Source organism: Tympanuchus pallidicinctus, unplaced genomic scaffold, assembly GCF_026119805.1.
Source record: "Tympanuchus pallidicinctus isolate F22 unplaced genomic scaffold, pur_lepc_1.0 scaffold1, whole genome shotgun sequence".
Taxonomy (NCBI): domain Eukaryota; kingdom Metazoa; phylum Chordata; class Aves; order Galliformes; family Phasianidae; genus Tympanuchus; species Tympanuchus pallidicinctus.
In genome coordinates, this window is record NW_026294618.1 from 60,761,765 (window position 1) to 60,785,620 (window position 23,856).

Below are 23,856 nucleotides of genomic sequence, written 5' to 3' on the forward strand. Positions count from 1 at the left end.
ATGAGAATTAGCAGAAATACATCTAAGATGATTCTCAGCTGAAATGAAGCAATACTTCTAAGCTGTTAAAATGGCTAAGGTCTAGTTTTATTTCTCTTATGTAATGCTTTAGTCTTAGTCACTCATTTTATGTTCATAGCTGATATGTGTTCTGTTTGTTCGTTTTAATAGATGTGTTTCTGACAGTCACCACTTTTACAGTAATATAGCCTTTTTGCTTTCAAAAAGTGGTTTCTAAATAGTAGCCAGAACATGTCTTTCATCAGTTGGAAATCTGAGACGGACATTTATATCCTACTTAAAGATTAGTGTTCTTAGTGAACAAAAAACTTTCTGTTGTCTGCTAGCCTTCTAATATAACGTGCTTAAAGACCTGAGATTTCCTACCAGTACTTTTCTACTCACTATCAGGGCACTGCATTTTGAAGAGCAGCCTTGCAAGCACCAGTGCCAATGATAGACTTGAAGTGTTAAAGCAAAATTTAAAACAAGTATGTTGTTTTTAAAACCATAAAATGTCATGGAAGCAAAAGAAGTTGAACAGAATCAGATTTTTTTTAGTTGCCTTCCATTTTTGTTGTTAAAACCTTCTATACCAAAATATTTTTTAGCTTCTGTACATATAACTTGATGTCAAGGATTGCCCTGAAGTCACTAAGAGAATAAATGTGTAAGCTTGGATCATACTGCTGCACTTTCTTTTCTAATGTTGCTGCACCCCAAGCAATAGTTCAGTAGTAGACAAGATAATAAAATAGCCATAAACTGATAAAATGATAATAAATCCTTTCCTATCTCAAATCAATTAGCTTTTACTGAAATTCCCTTTGAATGTATGTGGAAAACTAAAATTTTTTGTGTGATTGTACTAATCATAGAAGGAAGACAAGTTGATGCTGAGAGACCTAAGAGTGTGGGCAGAACAGTTTGAAAGAGATTTAACACGGGCACAGGTGGCAGAAACAAGCTTACAGGAGAAATATCAGGTAAGCAACTGGGAAAGATTTTTGGAATAAGATGTTATTGTCACCATTTTGTGACACTGCACTGCAGTATTTTATACCATCTGCATTTTGATGTATTGTACATATATGCAGTTTTATGTTTTGTAGCTCAAAGAAATAAGGATTCAAATTGTGTTACTTGTTGTTGAGGAATGTTGAGGTGGAGGAATTATGACAGCTCCAACTTTGCTACGTAGTGCACAGATGGTTTTCCTTGCAGAGAGCTTTTTCTAGCAGCATGAATAAGGTCTGTCCTAGTTAGAAGTGAGCATGTGTCTGTACAGTCTTTCCAGATTCTGTGTTATATAGCTTAAATGGGAGGTATGGCTGAAAGCTGGATGAGGTGACAGGTGAAGAGGACAGGGCTTAGTTCTTCATTTTTAACCCTTCTTTCAAAAGTTAATGTCTAAACCTATAACAAAAATTTTGACCTAAAATTTTTCCTGAAAATTAACTGTTTCCTAAAAGCAATCACTATCTGTCTCAAATAGCATTTAATTCACTTGCTAGTTTTTTATTCAATTACTATTTACTTTTGGACAGGGTTCAGGCCTCTGGTAACTAAAGGGAAATACCTAAGTGTTACACATACTTTGCTGGGGATTCAGATTTAAATAAAACACAATTCAACAAGGTCTATAAATACATGTGTTAACTGATATTCCTTTATGAGTAGTATTAAAACTGCTGTCAGTACAAAATTGTCATGCAGGTGCCAGTATACCATAAATAGTACAGAATTTGTTTGACTCTGTATTACACTGATTTGATTTTCTCTTTGTGCAGTCATTTAAGCATTTCAGAATCCAGTATGAGATGAAAAGGAAACCTATTGAACTTGTAACTCAGTCCTTAAGGAAAGATGGTAAATTATCACTTGATCAAGCTATAGTGAAGCAAGCGTGGGACAGAGTCTCTTCCAGGGTAAGTTGAAAACTATTATATTATACACTTTTTATTAAGTATGAGAATTTTAAATTATTTATGATTTTAAATCATTTGCTATCAGTTTTGTTGGGCATTTGGAAACTAAATATGGACCATTTCTCCAGGGATGCTGGATTATATTGTATTTGGTTTGTGAATGTTTTCATCATCATCATCTTTAATAGTTGCTCATGCGTAGACAGAATATGAACTTAAAGATAAGTAAAATACTTTGAGGTTTCCTTTTATTTGAAATTGTGTTAGCAGTGCACAGCCAAGTTGAAAGTGTTGTAGAGTGTGCACAATGCACACTTGGCATGCAATATTTTAATGAAAATTGCTAGTGACTCTAGCACTAACTAAAAATTCTAATACAACATTTTTAATTTAACTAAATGTTTCTGTGCAAAAAATACTGAATGCTGTATCAACAAATGAAGCTTTAAGGCTAATTTTTACCTGATTGGAATAGCAGGAATAAATTGCAGTGTTCATGACTGATAGTACTTGTTTATTTAATTGAGCAAGGAAATAAGTTGAATGCTTTTGTTTTTATTTCCTAGCTGTTTGACTGGCACATACACCTTGATAAATCTCTTCCTGCACCTTTGGGTACCATAGGTGCTTGGCTCTATAGAGCAGAGGCTGCTCTAAGAGAAGAAGTAAGCATTCAGCAAGCTCATGAGGAGACAGCAAATATTATACACCGGAAGCTTGAACAACTTAAGGTAGGTCCAGATGCATTGATTCCATGCACTCTATTTCATTATTTTGAAGGCTGTAATGATCTGTGATTATTATTCAGTCATGAGTGGTGTTCCCCAAGGTCAGTGCTGGGTCCTGTCCTCTTCAATATCTTTGTCAATGACCTGGATGAGGGCACTGAGTGCACCCTTGGTAAGTTTGCAGATGGCACTAAGTTGGCTGGAAGTGTGGATCTGCCTGGGGGTAGCGAGGCCCTACAGAGGGATCTGGGCAGGCTGAAGCCAATGGGATTCAATGAGGTTCAACAAGGCTAAATTCTGAGTCCTGCATTTGGGCTACAACAACTCCAGACAACACTACTGGCTTGGGGCAGAGTGGCTGGAAGACTGCATAGAGGAAATGGTCCTGGGGGTATTGATTGATGCTCAGCTAAACATGAGCTGACAGTGTGCCTGGGTGGCCAAGAAGGCCAATGGCATCCTGGCTTGGATCAGTAACAGCATTGCCAGCAGGAACAGGGAAGTGATTGTCCCCCTGTATTCAGCTCTGGTGAGGCCACATGTCAAGTACTGTGTCCAGTTTTGGGCCCCTCACTGCAAGAAAGGCATTAAAGACCTGGAGTGGGTTCAAAGAAGGGCAACGAAGCTGGTGAGGGGTCTGGAGCACAAGTCTTACGAGGAGCGGCTGAAGGAGCTGGGATTGTTCAGTCTAGAGAAGAGGAGGCTCAGGGAAGACCTTACTGCTCTCTGTAATTACCTGAAGGGAGGTTGTAGTGAGCTGGAGGTTGGCCTCTTCTCTTGTGTAACAGTGATAGGGCTAGAGGGAATGGATTCAAGCTGCACCAGGGAGATTCAGGCTGGATATTAGGAAATACTTTTCTGAAAGAGTGGTCAGGCACTGGAATGGGCTGCCAGGGAGGTGGTGGAGTCACTGACCCTGGAGTTGTTCAAGGAATGTTTGGTTTTTGTGCTGAGGGGTATAGTTTAGTGAGTATTATTGGTGATAGCTGGATGATTGGACTGGATGATCTTGTAGGTCTTTTCCAACCTTGGTATTTCTGTGATTCTGTGAAATCAACAAAATACTCGTGGTTTGAAGGCTAGTTGGTGTCAGTGGTGTCACCTTTGTGATAGCTCAAAATGATGTGTTTTTCCATGATAACTTCAGCTGTGATATCTATATATTTTACAAGTGATGTTCAAGATTGTTTTGTGGCTGCTTCCACTTTATGAAAGATACCAAGTACTACCTTTTCAACTGGCTCTTTATTTCATTTCTGTTGGATAAAATTCCACAGGGAACTGAGCTGGGTACACAGTTCAGCCATGTGAACTTACTTGCGAAAGAAGAGAGAGAGCACAAACATACTAAGTGTGCTGTTGGTTACTGCAAGTGATATTGCTAAGATGGGAAATAATGAGAAATCACTTTTTTCACTATTGTGTTGCAAAGATAAATAGCATGAGAAGTCACCTCTGCTGTGGTAAAGAGGAATTTTTCCAGACAATATTAAATATCATTGGCATTACTCTTTGCTGAGTATATGTTCTCTTTTAAAACCAAAATTGTGAGCTTTGTCAGTGCAATAAATATGAGAAAATTATAGGGAAAAGTCGTTGGAGAGGTGATAAAAGAAACTGAAACAGCAAATATGAAGGAAAAAAGAGAAAGAAATAGGGTATGGAAGGCTGCATTTGTTAGAGTAATGCAGTTTTGTCTCTTATTGTGGTCGTGTTTTGTTGTTTTTTTTTTTTTTTTTTTTCTATCATTGATGCTTTAAAACTTGTTTGGATGTGCATTTGATTTTTATGGGTATGGTCTTGTTATTTTTCCATTAAAAAAATCCACTTTTTAGTAAAAGTAATTCCATATAATGAAAAGCTGATAATTTTCATGGACATTTTGGAACAATTGTGACAGTTGTTGTGTATGACAATTATTCTTAATTAGAACTAGCTATAGAATAGCTCTTCTAAGTGGTAGCTAATAAATTTTAACCAAAATAATGTTGAAAACTGTGTGAAAGATGTTGTTCATTGTTATCTTTCAAAGTCTATCCTTTCATAAGGCTAAATTTCATTAGTTTTCTTGATAAAAGTATTTCAGGATTCATAAGACTCAACTTTCATTGGGGAAAAAAAGCAAGTCAAATACTTCTGCTTTTACAGTGTAAATACTATACATCTTATCTTAATAAATTCATTTAAAAAAATGCTTGTATTAAACAAGCATCAGAAGTACAGTGTTGGATGATTTCTACTTTAAAAATGACTTTTGACTGAAGCTCGCCTGTGTCAGGGGAGTTTTTCCACGGGAAGGGGAAAGCTTCAGCATAAATTTGCATAATTATACTGGCTCCTGGAGCTTTTTTTGTCACTAGGATTTGCATTGTCGTATCCTGGTGTGTTACTGGGTAGTATCAGAAATCAAAAATTCTTTTCAGTCACTGTTTGGCAGAAAGTTTTTCAATTTTTTGTTAGGTGTTTGTTCAGATAACATCATCACCTTTCCTATATCTTTGTCTTATCTAATAATGAGTTATTTGATTGAATTTTATACGTTATGGTCTATTTGATACTAACACAAAAAGTACCAGCTTGTTTAGACAAACCTTTGGGGAATTAAGCAAGAATTTAAGATTTTAGTTAATTCCACCGAGATTGAGAAATTCAGGACAATGTGCTCTTTATGGGTTAATTTGCACTGCAGGATTTCACTTGGTGAGTATGTTGTATAAAAGGCTTTTTGACATTAGATAGAACAGTTGTTTTATTTTTACTGTTACCTATTAGGGGAATCCTTCTTCATTGGGCAGGATCTCAAATGCAGTTAAGTGATACCTGTTCCAAGTCATTCCTTCATGTGAGTGTATGTTAGTCATAGGATATCCTCAGTGGAGTTTTCCCTGTGGTAATACCAGCCCACCACCTGCATCTGAGAAAGTCTGATTCATTTCTTTCACCGTGAGGTCTTGGCTGAAGTGGAAAACAGTGAAAACATTGGTGGGCCACTAAATGTGATTATTTGCTGGGCAGAGCCAAGAGATGTGATCAATATGAGACTTTGTGAAGTCCCCCTGAAGTGAGAAGGGGGCAACCTTGTATGATTCCCTTTTGCTCACAGGCTTCTGAGCCAGAAGCTGTCTGTTTGCAGCAAAATATCCATTATTTTGTGTCCTCTTGGCCACTAGGCACTTTGTGTTTTTGTTACCGTATCTCTGCAAAGACTACTGCCAGTCTTTTTAATATGTAATCTCCAGGAGGCTGTTTGAAGCGGTGTTGCTTAGTTACAGTTGAAATGTGCTCTGCTGTAAGGTTTTTGCTGGTACAATTCTTATCACAGGAATACTGGTCGAGTACCACATTCTGCCTTCATTTGGGTAATATATAGAGAGCAATCCTGAAATCCTTTGAAGCTGAGAGAGTGAGAAGTTCACTGAATATTGAATAGATACTTACATAAGGACCTCTGGATTACTGTCTGTATATACAGATTAGTTGCTGAAAATTTGAATCAATACTTAACAAAGGTTAGTATCGGCTGTAAGGATGTAAACAGTAAATTTAGAATGATTGTACAATGGTGGTATTAGAGTATTTACAAACTGCATTTTGGGCATTTTTTAAAAAATACAATTAAGATTTCTTCTTTTCTTAAACCATTGCAGTGTGTTCTCTGCTTTAAAATCTTTCATAGTTGTGAGAAATGGCTTTAACAGAGGCATTCCCTGTGTAAATGTTCAACCTAATGTAAATGATTTTTGGTAGGCATACCGTTGCATGCAAATGTGAGAGCACGATCAAATAGTTAACTACATTGAGTCATCAGTACAGGCTTCAAAATGTGCTTATTAGATAGCCTACTGTGAGCCTTTTCTCTGTCTCTCTCTCTCAATCTCTTCCTCTACCCTTTTTCACTCTCTCTGTCTCTCTCTCTTTACAATCAGGATCTATTGAAAAACATAGAAGGTCACAAAAAGACGTTCCATGAGATCCACGGGGCAAGGTCTGTTAATGGAGTGCCTGTTCCATCTGACCAATTAGAGGATATGGCAGAGAGGTAAGGCTTTCAACCCAAAATGAAAATCCTCTGTGGATGAAAGGGAACCTGTTTGATTTTTAACCTGTTCATGTACAAACTGCGTTCTAATAATGTTTCTTAATGGCAAGCATGTAAATGTTGGAAGGAAAACCTTCCCTGAATGTAAATGAAAATTTGTTGAAAGCCTTGTACATTAATGATTGGTGAGAATCAATATAAGCTTTGTGTTTTAGAAATACCTTTGTTTTTTAACATCAATTTTGTGATTACTTGCCCATGAAAGAAATGTTATGTAACAGCAGTCAGAATGAATTTAAGAAAAATGACTTTGCAAAACTTAGTAATGTAAACTGATTATTTTTATGAATAAATGGGATTATAATTCATTTGCTATTCAATAACAATTATCAGAATGATCATCTAACATAATGTTGATAAGCTTAATTAGGTGAAAGAACTAGAGAAATATCTGAACTGTAAATAAAGATTTCAGGAAAAACTGAAAGGGGGAAAAAAGAGAGGGGGTGCAGGAAGAAAAAATTATTGGTGTGTTTTACTATAGTATGATTCATTTTCCAGGTTTAATTTTGTTGTCTCTTCATCTGAGCTCCATCTGTTGAAAATGGAGTTCCTGGAACTGAAGTACCGTCTACTGTCACTCTTAGTCCTTGCAGAATCAAAGTTAAAATCATGGATTATTAAATATGGAAGAAGAGACTCAGTAGAACTACTTCTGCAAAATTACATAGTAAGTTGGAGTTGTCATCTCTTTGTCACTATTTCTGGAATATTCTCATCTGAGACTGTTAGAATTTAATAAAAACTGAAAGACAAATGAGACTTGTCAGTCAAAACCTTTAACTGCATTTATATAGAGTATCTTAACAGTGTTTCTTTCATCCCCGGAGGAAAATGTTAAAAATCAATATGCTGTAGTTTACCCTACCTCCTCAGGAAAAGAAATAATGTCTCAACTGCTAACCATGTCTGACCATTAGCTCACTAAAAATATCTGGAAGTTCTAAATCCTAGACTTTTACTTGTTTAAGATAATAGTTTCTGAGAATTCAATTTCTTGTTCTATATCTGCATAGATGCACTTTATTGTGACTATATGTGAATTAAGTGCAGAAATAGAAGGGGTTTTTGGGGTGCAGTCCTTCACAGTTCACAGATTATGAAGGTCCTCCAGATGAGGAGAAAAAAAATGTAATGCTGGCTTCACGTATTTGTTGAATGTACTATATTTGCTGGGGAATCATTTTCTTTTAAGGCATGGCTTTTCTACTTATTCACTTACATTACTTCTCCTCTTCAAAGAAATTGTTCCAACTTTGCATCATCCATACATCACATTAAGGTACACAGGCTATTGACTTACAAACACTCATTGATGTTTTCATTTAGTCGTATGCTGCTGTATCTTGTGAAAATCTTGCTTGCATTGTCAAACGTCTAGTAGGATGATACCATCACTTTACATTAAGATATGAGGGACTATTTCAAAAGTAGGACTGGGATAAATATTTTTCCTCTCTTACCTGATCCATATGATGAAAATTACACAGGAGAATTCAGTTTGGAAAGAATTCGTACACTTATACAAGTGTTCAGAGACAGGACACTGTAGAGAAGATTACTGATGCCCATATATCCTGCTGGTTTTCATTGCATTAGAAACAAACTTGAAACTCAAAGTTCCTCACACAAAGTGAGAACTGAAGGCTATTGATACTTTTTCCTTGCTATGTCTAAGCTTTAGCAGTTAGAGATTCAAATGTTGCATAGAAAATTTGCTAGAGAGTTTTGAAATAGCTAGGTGTTACGGTCCATTTGTATGCTTTACAAGGTTGTCTTAGAGACTGCTAAATGCTGTTGAGAAATAATGCAGGAGTAGATATCTTAATTTTTGAATTATTTTATCTTTATTTCTTATTATTATATTTAGCTTTAAAATTAACATTAAGTGGTTAATTTGCATGTTATTTCATGATTACCATAGCTATTTCTATGCTCTCAGACCACTAATGTTGAGCTGGTTATTAGGGAAAAGAAAATGCTTCCTTTTGTCATTTATGAAATTGTGTGACATCAAAAATGAGGAAACTGAGACAAAAAGATAGAGCTCGGTTTCATTCCTGGTGATCTTACTTTATATTTCCTTCTAAGTGTCCCATGATGGAGAAATATTTTCTTTGGCAGTCCAGCCAAGTTTCTAGGAGCAGGAGCTGAATGTTTCTTTTCTGTTTAATTAGGAGTCTTAACTAGGAAAGCTGTAATCAGTACCTTCGGTGATTATATTAGCAGGAAATTAAAAAAAACAAAAAACAATAAAAAAGAGTACGTTTGTCTGCCAGAGCTATATTGGCATTCTAAGAGCAATGGTAGTTAGGTTCTGAATTGTAACACATGGCCAGTAAGTATCTGTGTACCGTAGTTAAAAATAAAATTGTTGCTTGCTAATTTATCCCATCTTTTCAGCTATGTGTCATATACCAGAAATAAAGGTCAGTACAAATTGTACATCATCAAACTGGATAATATATTGCAGCAAAGTCTCAGCTGCAATGGAGATACTGGATACAGAAATCAATGACTTTTAACCCATAGCACTGTTTTTTTTTTTGCCATCACTGTATTAACGCATTTTTTTGGCAATATATGTTATATAGATTTGGGAATATCTGAATATTTTTTAAGGGACCTTGATAGATGGGAGAAATTTACTCAGTAAATTTACATATTTCATTTTTGAATATATTTGTAATTGCACTTGTGATCAGTATCATATAAACAGTTTGGTACAATCTTTTCATATGAAGAGATTTTGAATCAGGATGAAATGTCTGTGTGTATTGGTTTAACAAAAGTAAAAAAAAAAAAAAAAAATTAAATTTTGTCAAATGTCTGTGGTAGAGGATATGGTTCTTTGTATTTGACAAGGTTTGGTTTTATTATTTTTAAAACTGTTTATAATGTTTACATAATGTGGGTTGATGAACGTAAGATCTAATTTTCCTTTTCAAAATACACTGACCTTAGAAAATTTTTGTTAAACATTGAAACTTTAGTGCTGTTAAAAACCTTGTATTACCAAACTTACAGCTGTACAAATAAGATTGTCTATTCTGACATTCCTGAACTTGTATGTACATAACGGAAATGCATTTGCCTTAGATGTGTAGATCTGCAGCTGGAGGCATGGCATGTAGTATAGGTTATAAAATCACTCCAAAACTCTAGCTAAGTACCTTAGGGAGGGCAGTGTAAAAGTCCTGTAAAAAGGGATTTTTTTTCTCCCCCTTTTTTTTACGAGTGATAATGGAAGGTACAGTATAATATAATTTTGTCTTACATAGGTGTATAATTGTACAGGGCATTTGAAGAAGAAACATTCTGACAGATTAAAAAAAAATGCCATTTGGCATCAACGATAAATAGGTATAAATGATAAAGAGAGAGAACTTTGTGGCCATAATATTTCCATATAAATTATTCATTCTTCTGTACCATATTGCATAGTGGAAACACCACTCCTAAAGGAGAAGTGTTTTGCACTTCAGAAAGCAGCATCTTTTCTTCATTGTTTCCTTAATCTTATTTTTACCACTTGCAGTGATAGCAGAAGCAAACTGAAGAATAAGTCATGTGCATTTCATCTCTTTAAAACAAAATCCGGAAAGTTTTTAAGCACTTAGCAGTTTTCTTCTTGGTGTTTTTTTTTTTTTTTTTTTTTTTTTTTGGTGGGAGCCTTCTGTGAGGAAGGAAATTTAAATTATTTTTTCATTGATCATGTAACTTTTAATTGTTCGGTTTCTGCGTGTTCCATGTATTATATTCTAGGTATTTCAGTAATTCATTTATTAACACACTGATAATATATTAAATATTCTTTCCATAGGCAGAGTAAATAAACTCAATTTGTGAGGGGAAACACTACTGTACTATTAATTTGAAAAGATGAAATTTTAAAATTTCATAAATAAATGAAATAAAAGAAATAATGAAGTTAAAAGCTGTCATTGCTCTCCTGGTGTAATTTTTTCAGAGGATGTGTTCTAACATTTATATTTATTTTCTCTATTGTAATATGTCTTTTTCAGTCTGTTATTGAAAACAGTAAGTTCTTTGAGCAATACGAGGTTACATACCAGATCTTGAAAAGAGCAGCTGAAATGTATGCCAAAGCAAATGGCTCAGGTAAATGCCCATGTTTCTATTGTTGTGGGGATGACATTTTATCTCTTTAGACATAGATATCTCCTAAAAAAAAATTAAAAAATAAATCATCTAATGCTTGTTTATTCCATGCAGTAGAGCTGTATAGCAACTGGAATCCACCTGAAAGTCTACAGGTTGAGATAGCAATTTGCATTTTCTTTAGCATGAGGCTAACTGGTACAGAGCAGCCCATTACTTTTTAAGTTCCTTAATGTTCAGAAGGTGGTGATCGTACTTTCTGCTGGTCCGTTCTAACTTCTGAATTGTTGATCTGTGCCCAGTAGTGTGTCAATGAACCAATTAGTGACATGTTTCACTGGTTGGGGCACTCCCCACCTTTGCTTAATTCACTAAGAAAGAAACGTCAAGAGACTTATGAAGTCTCAAGATTTACTTGGGTTCTTTTCCTTACCTCTATTTCTTCCTTCTGGAGTAAGGACTACAGTGGTGAAAATATTAAAAAGTAAATGACAAAAAAATTCACAGTTTGTTTTAATGGTGTTGGAAAGCCAATTTAATTCAGTGCTTTGCATGCAGACATAGTTTGTATGCTACATACTTCTACTTTCTTGTAAAGAAAATTTTTCTGATGTCTTTTGCTACAGATTAGAAACAAACACTAAACAGAGTATGCAGTGTGGTCCCAATGTTGTTGTGGTAGCAAAAGTTTTGTATATTTTTGCGTACTTACCTTGTGTGCTTCTACCATTTTGTGTACTTTCCTCAATCTTTAAGATTAATGCTTAATTTCTCAGAAATAACTGCAGTAAATTTGAACTGTGAACAGTGTGTGTAATAACTCTTCTGAAATAGCAGTTTTAGTCGAATACAATTGTCTGATGAGACTAGATAAGCGTAGCATAACATGAAGCATCACAGAAATAATTATGAACATAAATAATGTCTTTCCTGTATCTTAGTGGAAGAAGTTGAGAGTGTGATGAAATTCATGAGTGAAACAACAGCACAGTGGAGGAACCTCTCGGTAGAGGTGAGAAGTGTAAGAAGTATGTTGGAAGAAGTAATTGCTAACTGGGACAGATACAGCAGCACTGTGGCAGGTCTGCAAGCCTGGTTGGAGGATGCTGAAAAAATGCTTAATCAGACTGAACAGTCTAAAAAGGTATGAACTAATTCCAAATATATAAGACTTTTGTAAAATTTGAAATATGGAATGTGCTTTTTCATTTCCTTAGCTTATTTTACAAAATGTCATTCAAAAGGAGATGTTCATGCTGGCAAATTTTAGTGGGTACGTTGATAGATAAATCCTTATTGCACTACTCAGAATTTTTTTCAGTTTCTGGCACACTATACTGATAATCAGTTTCTCAATGTTTACTTGTATGGCACACACACACACACATATATAAGAAAGGATTAGTCTGAGAAGCTACTTTTAATGTTTATGATATATGAAGAGTTTCTAAAAGCTGTGTTGAAAACCTTTAGACACGAAAGTGTTATTCTTCACAGAATGCTAATATATTAAGTATATTCTATTGCCTCAAAATTGTTAGCAGTTATGAAGAGGCAATATAAACCACCTGTAGACTGAGATACATATGTTATTTCTATTATTAATGTTGAATCTAGAATATGAATAATGGAATAATGTTCACTTAGTTCCAAGGATAATTTTGATTAGCAGATTTAACTCTTGTTTATTAAAAAAGTACTTATGGGTTTGTATGGTTATACAACTGTCATTCCCAAGTATCTCAAGTCCCAAGTGAAAGACGGTAACTTCTTGCTATATGGCAAACTTTTTAAACGTTTTCAAATATTTGTTCTGTAAAACTACAAATACATCAGTAGTCACAGAATTGTAGGGGTTGGAAGGGACCTCTGGAGAGCAATTAGTCCAACCCCCCACTAAAGCAGTTTCCCTAGAGTATGGTAGAGTAATATTATATAAAGATTTAATTGGTGTTTATTTGAAACCTTTACCTGCATTACTAAACACCAGCATATTCTGTCCCAGGCATAGAACTTATACTTTTCATCTTCTATCCACTGTCTCTGTATTATTTCAAAACCAGTAAGTACTCTTGTTCTTTTTGCAAAAGAAAGTGGTTTCTTAACTTTGTCATTGGGTTCTCTGTTTTATTATGAACCTGTGTCACAGAAAAATTGGAAAAAAAATAAATAAATAAATCAGTATGCAGTAGAATTTTTCTCCTGTAAAGTAGTTAAAATTTAACAGCAATGTATTGATAAACAAGCCAATTCTTCTACAACTTTATTGTTTACTTGTGATGCCTCTTTAGCACTTCTATCACAATTCCCTCATAACATGCACCTCTCTTAACCTACATCTGAAGAAAGAAGGGACACAGAACTGTTGCTGTCAGATCAGGAGTCTTGTATTTTTAGAGTAGATTAAGAGCCATTAATAAAACAGTTCAGTGCCCCTTCATTGGTCTTGAGGACCAAGTGGACTTGTACAGCTTGCATCCTTTTGGCTATTCTATTTTTCTTCCTAAAGAAGGTGGCTTCATTGATTTAGTCCACTAGCAACGGTAATTGCCCTGTGTGCTACACTGAATTGTGTACTGTCTGGGAGAAGGGCAGCTGCCAACATGACGTTAGAGAACATATGAACCATTAAATAACTCAGACAATCAAGAGAGAGTGATTGAATCCTGCTCAGTTTACTGATACAGCTGTGGCAACGGTGCCTGGAGATGCTTTTTTTAGGAACAACTGCCCATCCTCCTGGAGAGCAAAAAGAAGGGGATGCAGGGAGGAAGTTTGTCTTCTCTTTCAACTCATGAGTGTGTGCTTGCCTACAAGGTGTAGGCAAGCATTTGGCATAGTGGGTGGGTTATTTAGGCTGTCTCAGTGGAGTGGGGGGGGAAAATCAGTGACAGTCTTGTTTTTTCCTTCTCCTCTCATCTGTTCTGAAACAGAAAGAAGCAGTGGTGAAAAATTAATCTTAGATCAGAAACTGGATGAATACGAGTGATTTCAGTTACAAACCAAATCCTTTCTCTTAAGGAGGATTTTCACCAGTTCAATTAAAGCTACTCACTACAGTAAAATAAGCTATGAGTATACCAGTGGCAATTTTTAATCCAGTAGACTGTGCTCAAACATTATAAAATTTTATTATGGCAAATCCATTTGTAAGCCATAATTTTGTAAGTTTCATAAGCCAATATGGCTTCAGAGACTAACTGTTCAAAGAGCTTTATCAAGCCATTAGCTGGTGATTAAATTTTAGTTTAATGATTTAAGGTAAATACTATTTGTAAAGGTTTAGGAAAGATGCTTTCATTTTCTTCAGGATTTCTTCAGGCACTTACCCCATTGGATCCAACAGCACACAGCCATGAATGATGCTGGTAATTTTCTGATTGAAACATGTGATGAGACCATTTCCAGAGACCTTAAGCAGCAACTTTTGTTACTAAATGGAAGATGGAGAGAATTGTTTATGCAAGTGAAGCAAGTATGTGTTTTTGCTGTTATTTAAAATACTTATATTTATTTTGATATTTCCATGTCAAGAAGACAGTTTGCCTCACTAGCAGGACTGTAGAACAACTTACTAAAGTGCCTGTTTATACTTATTTATATTAGAATTGAAACCTTGACAGGACTTAATTGCTATTGGGACATTTGCTTTGTTTATATTTTTGATTATACAGTTTTTCAATTTTCCTTTTATGCATTTACAGCTAATATAGTCTGTATTTTATCTTTGCAGTCTCAATAAAGTGAATATTATTCATTCATAACTTCTAATTTCTTTAAGAAAATAATCAGTTTTACATGCTTATTCTTACTGTAAGCTTTGTAAAACTGGGTAGCTAAAACGGTGAACACAAATATTGCTCTTTAATTGCAATTATGTTCAGTTACTGTACTGTAACCATAAGTAGGTGCAATGCAAGCTAGCTAAGTGTTTCCCAAATCAGTCAGACATTATGTCAGTCTCATGCAACAGGAAGCACTAATAATAGGTGAAACAAGCAAACAACAACAAAACAAAGACGTATCTCCTAGAAGACATTCAACACATTGGAAAAGTATTTTTTTTTCTTTAAAAAGCAGAGACAAGATAGGGTTATGCAGAATATTTCACACCCTGTAAGCACATAAGAAAATATAATTACTAATTATCCATATATATCCAACAGTGTTTTCCCTTTTCAATGACTTTTAATCAGCAATTGCTTATTTGCAGATGTTGAACTTGTTTTCTATCTTATTTTAGTCAAATTAAATGGAAATGCGAATAATGACTGCCCTTGTTGTTTTTTTATTGTAACTTGTCCAAACTAGATGGCTCTCAAGATAATTATTTTTTGCTTTTGATTCACTGTGGAAACTATAGTGTCCAGAAAAATGCATTTCTTGCCCCACATAGAGGGGGAGCAAGATTTTGAAAAATCAGCAAAAATATTAGCACACAAAAAATCTAGAAAAGCTGATGGAGGGAAATGCCTGTAAAATCTACTCTTGTGGATCTTTCAAAATTCCAATTGTAAGTGATGAGGAATTGATTGATATGTTGATTCTAGGCTAGAAACAAATGACAAGAGTTCTTTGAATGATACATTTAGAAGGCCTAAACACTTTTATGAATGTCATTCTTTTAATTATCAGCACTACTGAAAATAACCTTAGTTTAGAAGATTAGTTTCCGTTATTTTACATTTAATTGAATAGAATTTTTCTAGTAAAAAAATTGCTCTGAAAACATGCTAATTCCCTCAAGGAACTGCTTAGTTGCCACATTTGGGTTTATTGTTTGTTTTTTTTTTTCCCCAATATATTTTTACAGTATGCTCGGGCAGATGAATTGGACAAGATGCAGAAAGAATACCTGGACGGTGTGGCGAATTTGACAGCTTTTGTTGATGAAAGTAATAGAAAATTTTCAGCACCCGTAGAAGTGTCCTTCTTAGATGTGAAGATGTTTGTACAAGATCTAGAAGTAAGTTTTTTCCTTCCATCTGTTCTTTCTCTTTCATAAAAGCAAAATGTTAATTCTAAAGGTAAAACAAAATTATTTTGGGATACATTTTTAATATTACTTTTTTTTTCACTCGTATTCTCAAATAAGTTATCTTATAGCTAACTTAAAGCCTTATATTTTATGGCTGACCTTTCTAGAGCATATTTCCAAAACTCTTTCCAACTGGATATTGGTTTATGTTTAATTTCAGTTCACATCTTTGTGAGCTGACCAATTGTGTATCATCATAATATCGTGACAATTTTCATTTGAAATATTTGAAACATTGTCCAATCTTCACAGTCAACCATGACAAAAATTGGAATATATCTCTTACGTTTCAGTGAATGCATAAATGCCATTGCTGATTTTTTTTTTGTTAATTTTATTTTTACGAAATATTTGTTACAGAATATTAAGCAGAAATTACCTGCCATGGAAGCTCAGTACAAAATGGTTGCAAGAACAGCACAACTGGTTATGAAAGAAGTTTCCCAAGAAGAAATAAATGAAATGCTTGCAACTTTGACAAAGATGAAAGAGCAGCTAAGCAAGGTTGCAGAATACTTTTTGTTTTTACAGACATTAAACTAATTAAACCAGTAACCACTAAGCTCCAATACAAAAAAAAGAAAGAGATGAAAAAAATCTGAGAAATATTTATGGTAACAATTGAGTTAATTCAGATGTAGAAGATGCTATTACTTCTACATTTCAAGATTGTTATCCTTAAATGGATTCTTTAATTAACATATTATTTATACTGACCTTAAAAGAAGTAGCAACTATATTAGTTTACATGCTGATAAAGTTGCTGTTTACTGAAATTTACTGCCTTCTTAATAATTATTTTTCTTTAAAATGTCAAATAGGTCAAGGAGAATTCCTGTGCCCTACTGTATGAATGTCAGCATCTGCTGTCCCCACTTGAAGAACAGGAGAAACAAATCACGAATTTCTATGAATCTCTTGAAAAGGTCAATGAAATAATTTCTATCTTGGATCCTGAAGCACAGCCTACAACTGTTCTGAAGCAAAAAGCTCAAGTAAGTTTAGAAAGATATTCACTTTAGAAAAAGCTTTGCTTTCTTTAAGTATTCACAAATTGATTTCTAGATTTTTTTTTTTAATGGGAAGCAGAATTTAAAAAAAAAAAAAAGCCAATAGATTTAATTTGGTGTGTATTTATATGTGCATTAAATGTCTTATTTCCCAACGACTTCAAGAGTTTGTATTATTTAAAAAAAAAAAATCTGGTGAGCTTCACTGTTTAATCTTTCCTTCTACATATGAACATCATGTTACTGACGTATCCAATCTGCTGTTTACTAAGTATCTTGCAAGTCCTCCTTTCCTCTACTTCTGAAAGTACTACTCCCCCCTATGAAGGATACTGACTTCTGCTGAACAGATTAAACATTTTTTTCTTTTTTTCAGATTGTATAAATTCATGTGTTTTTCTTTTTTTTTTTTTCCCCTGAGTCTAATTCTTATTGCTCAGTGCTACTTGTAATAAAATTTTAAATCCAATAAGTGACTGGAAAGATTAATTTGTTGAAATGGAAGATTAATCTGCTGTTAAGATTTGGCATTCTTATGTCCATTTTTACTATAGCCAACTTAGACTTGCACAGTAAATCAAACATCCCATAAAAGTAGTCACGTATTTATGTACTGACCTGCATTCTCTGAAAACTGTCCCAATGGCTTTGGTACATGTCTATGTACTTATTTATTTTTTTTTAACAGATAGAAATCTATTTATGTGTGGAACTCTGCAGTTATGACCTGTGTTATTCCAGTGAACATTTTTGTCCCTTTTGTTCTTATTGTTTAAAAAAATTCTTCCAGTTATTTTGCCAAACTTTTCTCTCCTTTGTTCCTGGCCAGGGTGGATATATGTTTCTTTCTTTCAGGATTTGGTAGCTTATCAAGAAAACTGCAAGAAAGCTTTGTCCCTCATTGAGAGAAATAGTCAGAATATTCTGCAGTGTGTGGCTTCTAGTGAAGTGGTAAAGCATTTCCATCACTCAACATTTCAGAAGAAAGTTACACAAGTTCAGATTACTTTTCAGGTAATTACATTTTGCTGCATATTTTTGAAGCCTTATTCGTATGCAGCTGATGCATCTTCCCACATCAATATTTCATTGCTCTGTAGCTCTGTTGCTACCAAGTGGTCAGGGGGCTGAGTGTCGTCTTCCACCCATGAGATCCTACACTATTTTTTATTTCCCCTGACTTTCTTGCCTTGACTGATGTCAACGGTTTATGGGCTGGTCCGGCCCAGTTCCGTGACCAGCAGGGCGGAGGGATCTGCGGATCCGCGCCTCTGGAAAAGGGGAAGCAGGGGACCCCAAAATACTTGAAAAAACAACAGCACTGATCTGAGGTGGAACAAATGATTTTACTAAATATAGTATTAGTAAACTACAAAGAGAGAGAGAGAGAGAGTCTGTTTGAATTGTATAGACCTCACCACAACCCTGGGGTGAGAAGTGCAGTCCAGTTGAGTGACTGAAGTACAGACGGCGAAGTGTAGATGGCGAAACGCAGGCAGCGAAGCGCAGACAGTGAAGAGCAGGCGAAGAAGAGAGCTCAGGTGACCTTGCATGGAGTTATATCCCCTTGCTGACCGCAAAGCCTCCTGGGGAAATGTAGTTCTTCTCCGACGGACGAACATTCGGCAGATATCAAACCCCACCCCCAGTGCATTACATGATGTTATGGTGTGGAATACTGATGACCAAAAATCATAAAACCATGACAACTGATTACTTCCCTTTATATTCATATGCATTCCCTTTACACAAAGCATGCAAGACAAAGTCTGGCTGTTGCTGTTACTTCTCTGGTGCTTTGTGTTTTCTCAGAAAATGCAATAGTTTCTGAAGATGAAATTGCAAATACTCATTTTCTAACGTCAGAAATGCATAGAATGGTCTGGGGTCCCCTTTGCCTTTAGATTTGTATTTTGTTACTAGTAATACTGATATTTTAAGGGCTAATTAGACCCAGTCCAGAGTGATCCTCACTAAAGTCTTGGGTTCAGATCTCCAGATGTAGGGTTCTATATGAATGTTCAGCTAAAAAAAAATTATCTGTGTCAGTAAGGAGTTACCCTGAGATAATTTATGTTGCATTAATTAATTAAAATTTATCTTGCATTTTGGGGGCTCTCATTAAAGATTCACAATTTTTTACTTAGAATTTAGAAATTATTTAAATTATATTTTATGTTTACAGAGGTGGATACAGTTGTGCTTTCAGAAATTTACCATGTTAAACATTAATAATTCTGGTTCTGTAAAGATGAACCATGATTTCTCTCTTAGCATACACATACATAAAAACGTATGAATTCTGAAACTGGCTTTTACTCACATAAAAACTGCAGTCTTACATGATTCTAATATTATAAACAAAGTTATCAGTAACCTTTAAAGAGTCTTAACAAAATATTTAAATTAACAGCTAAGGATTTGATTAGCTTGCTGGGTAAAACTGTTACAATTTCTAACACTGGGATGAGAAATTGGTGAGAAAATTAGTCTCTGGTTGGTACAAAGTTCTGGATTTATCTTGGTGCAGCTGAACCAGTGAATGGTTTGTTTCTTCTGTTAAATTTTATTACTTGATTCACTAATGCAATGTGACTAAGTTTTCAAAACAGGAAGACTAGGAATTAAATCACAAAGCTTTTCTGTCTGCATTAAGCAGCTTTTTATCTGGATGCACATGTGGCCTACTAGTATGATTACCGTGAACTTCCTCCAGATCAGAAGTTCTGTAGTGTGGAAGTGTTTGGACCTGTAGGTTAAACCATCTTTATTCTTTCCCTTTGCTTTTCCCTCCTTTTAAGCAGAGGTTGATGCAGAAGAGTGTAGTGTGCTGTCAGGAAAAGTGCAATGACAAATGTTTAAATGTTTGAAAGAAATTATCATTTACACTTCACATTTAAGGGAGAAATGCTAGCCAAATGGTATATGCATTTTGAAAGTATCACACATCAGATAGCAGTATCTCCATCAGATAGCTACCCATTTAATTAGAATTGAAGATCATATGAACCTTTGTGTAGGTAGTAGAGTTGGAAAAATGCAGGCGTGAAGGGGGCAAGAGAAACATTTCTGAATGGATTGTATCAGCAAAAGTGACACCAAGTAAATGCATTTTCATCGCAAAACAGTAAATAGCAATGAGAGAGAGTCCATTCATTTTCTTTTCTTATAACTCAGAATATGGTCAGGAAAGCTGGTGACTGGAGGAAAAACATAGAAGTAAATAGTCGTTTGATGAAGAAATTTGAGGAGTCTAGAGCAGAACTGGAGAAAGTAATACAGATTGCCAATTGTTGCTTAAAAGAAAAAGGAAATCCTGAAGAGCTTCTCAGAAAGCATAGCGTGAGTAAATTCTCTGATTTTTCTATGACAATTTTTAAGTGCAAAAAGACTACTTAATTTTAAAACTGTCATGGGTTTCTTCCATGTGTTGAAATAATGCAGCTCAGACCAAACTAATACTAAGATGGAAAAAGTTAAAAAATAAAAATAAAATAATAATCACTCTTATTGATGAATATAAGTAACCAGAAAGTGCAGAATGCAGAACCTCTTAGAGGTAGGGGTTGATTCTGAAGAACTATTTGGAGTGAGAATGCTAGTTACATTTTGACCAACTCACACCAGCTGATGAGATTTCAGATGAATTAATAGTCATGTCTGTATTATAACTATTACTTAAGCAAGTGACTTTAAAACCTAATTCCTTAAAACCCTATACTAATGTACTATCTAGGCATCCCAGAATTCATTATTTTTCTCGATTATAAATAGCTGGAAGTTTTCCATAGCTCAAATTCCACTTCATTTGTATAGCAGAAGTAAATTTGAAATTTATAGAGTATGTTAGGGAACTTCGTGCTAGCAGATATCAGTAACCACCTGTCCACCTTCAATTCAAACTCAGGAATTTTTTAACCAGTTGGACCAGAGAGTCCTAAATGCCTTCCTGAAAGCTTGTGATGAACTTACTGACATCCTTCCTGAACAAGAGCAACACAGCCTGCAGGAAGCTGTGAGGAAACTCCATAGGCAGTGGAAGGTGAGTGACACTGAACAATGTCTCTGGAAGTTCTAAACGTTGACTTGAGAAAGCTTCCACATGACTTTTACAATGAATATATTTTAAGGAAGATGAAGGAAGAAGTTACATTTTTTGGCTTCTTATACAATTATATTTAAAAAGTGCTTTTCAAAATCAGCTGCAACTACATTTGCAAACACCAACTGCCAGATCAAGTGGCAAGCAGTTGTCTTCTGTATGCAGGCAATGATAACCGTACTGAAAAACTTTGAGCACAGATTTCTTTAAGCTGTTCTTTAAGCTGATATAGGACTGCAGTTATTTTCCCAACCTTAGGAAATTTGCAAAAAAGCAAATTCGTCACTCAATCAGTTTAAATAGTGTCATCTGCCAAAAGCTCTAAGAACAGAATAAGTATTGCCCATAAGCTATGGATTTTGTTTGCCTGCTACAGCATGTTGCAGGTCAAAGTTGGAGTAATGGATGAATGGTTTCTCACTGGAACACTAACAATAACCTCTGGAAGCAGGTGTGAATACCGATTCACTATTATTGTTTGCTTTATTGTTTTTATACAGGAAATACTTGAAGTATCTTGCCAAGGATCAAGATGTCTCTGAGACATGTCTTATGTACATATATATACATATTCTGGGTCCCAGAAACATGTGCATATATCATATTTATAAGAATTAGATATTGGTAATAGGATGATTTAATTTTCTTAAATGAATACTGAGAAAATCCTATATATTCATTCAAATATATGCTTTGTTTTCTGTATCAGGTGTTAATAGATAATTTAACTGTATTAACTTCACACTGAAGTTAATGTTTTATCTCTGTGCTTATTTATTACTCCTGTGGGAATGTAGGATCTTCAAATGGAAGCCCCGTATCATCTAATCCATTTGAAGATTGAAGTGCAGAAAAGCAAGCTCCTGGTCACAGTGGAGGAGTGCAAGGCTGAACTAGCTCGACAGAATAAGGTGCTCACCAGAGAAGGCAAAGAAAGGATGATTGAAGAGCACAAGGTATGAATTGTATGCCAGAAAGTGGGTATTCATAGAAATAAATCTGAATGTAACGATAAACAGAAGGTCTAGCCATCAGACAAATCTATGCACCACAAAATTAGATCGTTTGAGCCTTCAACAAAAAGTTTCACTTGAAATTGATCCCTTCATGCTAATACCTAGGAGTTCAGTTAAGAGTATGTATGACATAGGACCTTAGTATAGTCTAGAGCACAATGTAGATAGCTTTATGAATTCTACCGATTTATATTTTTGCTGAATTTTCTGCTTTGTCTCCCATCAGTTGTTCTTTGGTGACAAGGGATCTTACCATCTCTGTGAGAAAAGATTACAACGGATTGAAGAACTGTGCCATAAACTTCCAGTTTCTGATCCAGTGAGGGCTACATTGGAAAGTAGCCAACGAATCCTGAAGGAGCTCAAATCTCAGATAGACAGTACATACACAAAACTAACAGAGCATTCAGACATCTGGAAGAGCTATACAAACAGGTGTCAGTCCAATTCCTAGATGGTTCTGGTAGTGTCTTCTGTGTGATCACACCTCTAAATGTCATTATAGATTCACATAAAGAATGATAAATACAGTGTTGTTAACTTCAAGTTACCTATAATTATACTTAATGTAGTGATTACACATATTATGGTGGGTTTTTTGAGGGCTTTATAATTATTGTCATAAATTTAAAAGTTACCATTTAGCGGTGTCCATTTTTTGTCTAATTTTTTCATTGCTTTGAATTAAATGATGTTTTATTTCAGATTTTCTGAATTGGCAAATTGGATTTCATCTACAGAAAGAGAGCTAAAGAGGATAAAGGAAAGTGTCAATGATACTGCTAAATATGAGCAATTTAAATCATCTGTTGGGGTGAGACATTGGCTTATATTCTAACAAAGCTACTGTCATTGAAACTGCGACTGGATAAAAGTGTATTATGAGTAGTGCAGCTGTTTTAGCATGGAGACCATAGATAAGATTCTGCTGATTCTTGGTATTCTTAAATACATTTCCAGGGAGAAATTTCCACATGCAACAAATTGTGTCAGAAGTGGCTACTTCTACTATTTTAGAAAATAACAGATCCCTTTAACTGTATATTCGGAACACTGAAAATACAGAATCAAATAGATAAAGTAATTGCATCTCTTTCTGCTGCATATACAGTTAAAAGTTTTGAACAAAGAAAAGCCAAAATTTCTGGACTGGATATGAAGGATCAAATTAGTCATACATTTAGGGCAAGCTTCTATAGTAAAATATCTCTTCCATAGTACTATAGTAGAGGAGGCAGAGACAGCCTACCATTCACTTTTGCTTTGCATTTGTAATTGGTAAGAGAAATGGTAGAAAAGCTGAAGATTCTGTCCTGGTCCTTCAGATAAAACCTAACTTTTTTATTTCTTCCACTCCCCCCCTATGCTGGGAGACTAAACAGGAATATCACATGCCATAGCATGTTGTGTGAAAGTCATTAACAGATTTTGAAGTCTCCTCCTACATGTGGAAGTTGGTGGCCCTGTCTGTGGCAGTGGGGTTGGATATTCGTGATCCTTGAGGTCCCTTCCAACCCAGGCCATTCTGCGATTCTATCTCTGCAGAAAGACATAATTAAGGTGACCTTGATAAACCAGAAAGACCTTTAGCTTAACGGGTACTCCTGCTGCAGAAAGTCTGATTTTTATTTTTGATGCAGTTTACCTGCCAGCAGGATATCATCAGCACTGAGATCAAGACATCAAAAAAATTGAGGGGAAATAGTTATTAAAATAAGTAATAATAATAAACTTAATGTGTTTATAAAGCTTGTGTTTGGGAAACACAAGCTTTATTTAAAGTTTTTTTATTTACAGTTTAAATTGTAACTAA

At 35.0% G+C, this 23,856-nt stretch overlaps 1 protein-coding gene across 1 annotated transcript in view; it reads left to right on the forward strand.

Moving 5' to 3' along the window:
- The window catches only part of SYNE1 (spectrin repeat containing nuclear envelope protein 1), a 282,683-nt gene that overhangs the window by 70,702 nt on the left and 188,125 nt on the right, over positions 1 to 23,856 (forward strand). Inside the window, exons 11-27 of the mRNA XM_052694476.1 lie at positions 879 to 986; positions 1,791 to 1,928; positions 2,495 to 2,659; positions 6,583 to 6,695; positions 7,257 to 7,425; positions 10,781 to 10,877; positions 11,819 to 12,021; positions 14,188 to 14,352; positions 15,691 to 15,843; positions 16,276 to 16,419; positions 16,737 to 16,910; positions 17,781 to 17,939; positions 20,103 to 20,267; positions 20,833 to 20,967; positions 21,825 to 21,983; positions 22,270 to 22,478; positions 22,749 to 22,857. Coding sequence (XP_052550436.1) covers positions 879 to 986; positions 1,791 to 1,928; positions 2,495 to 2,659; positions 6,583 to 6,695; positions 7,257 to 7,425; positions 10,781 to 10,877; positions 11,819 to 12,021; positions 14,188 to 14,352; positions 15,691 to 15,843; positions 16,276 to 16,419; positions 16,737 to 16,910; positions 17,781 to 17,939; positions 20,103 to 20,267; positions 20,833 to 20,967; positions 21,825 to 21,983; positions 22,270 to 22,478; positions 22,749 to 22,857 — 2,565 coding nt within the window. The remainder of the gene's footprint in view (positions 1 to 878; positions 987 to 1,790; positions 1,929 to 2,494; positions 2,660 to 6,582; positions 6,696 to 7,256; positions 7,426 to 10,780; positions 10,878 to 11,818; positions 12,022 to 14,187; positions 14,353 to 15,690; positions 15,844 to 16,275; positions 16,420 to 16,736; positions 16,911 to 17,780; positions 17,940 to 20,102; positions 20,268 to 20,832; positions 20,968 to 21,824; positions 21,984 to 22,269; positions 22,479 to 22,748; positions 22,858 to 23,856) is intronic.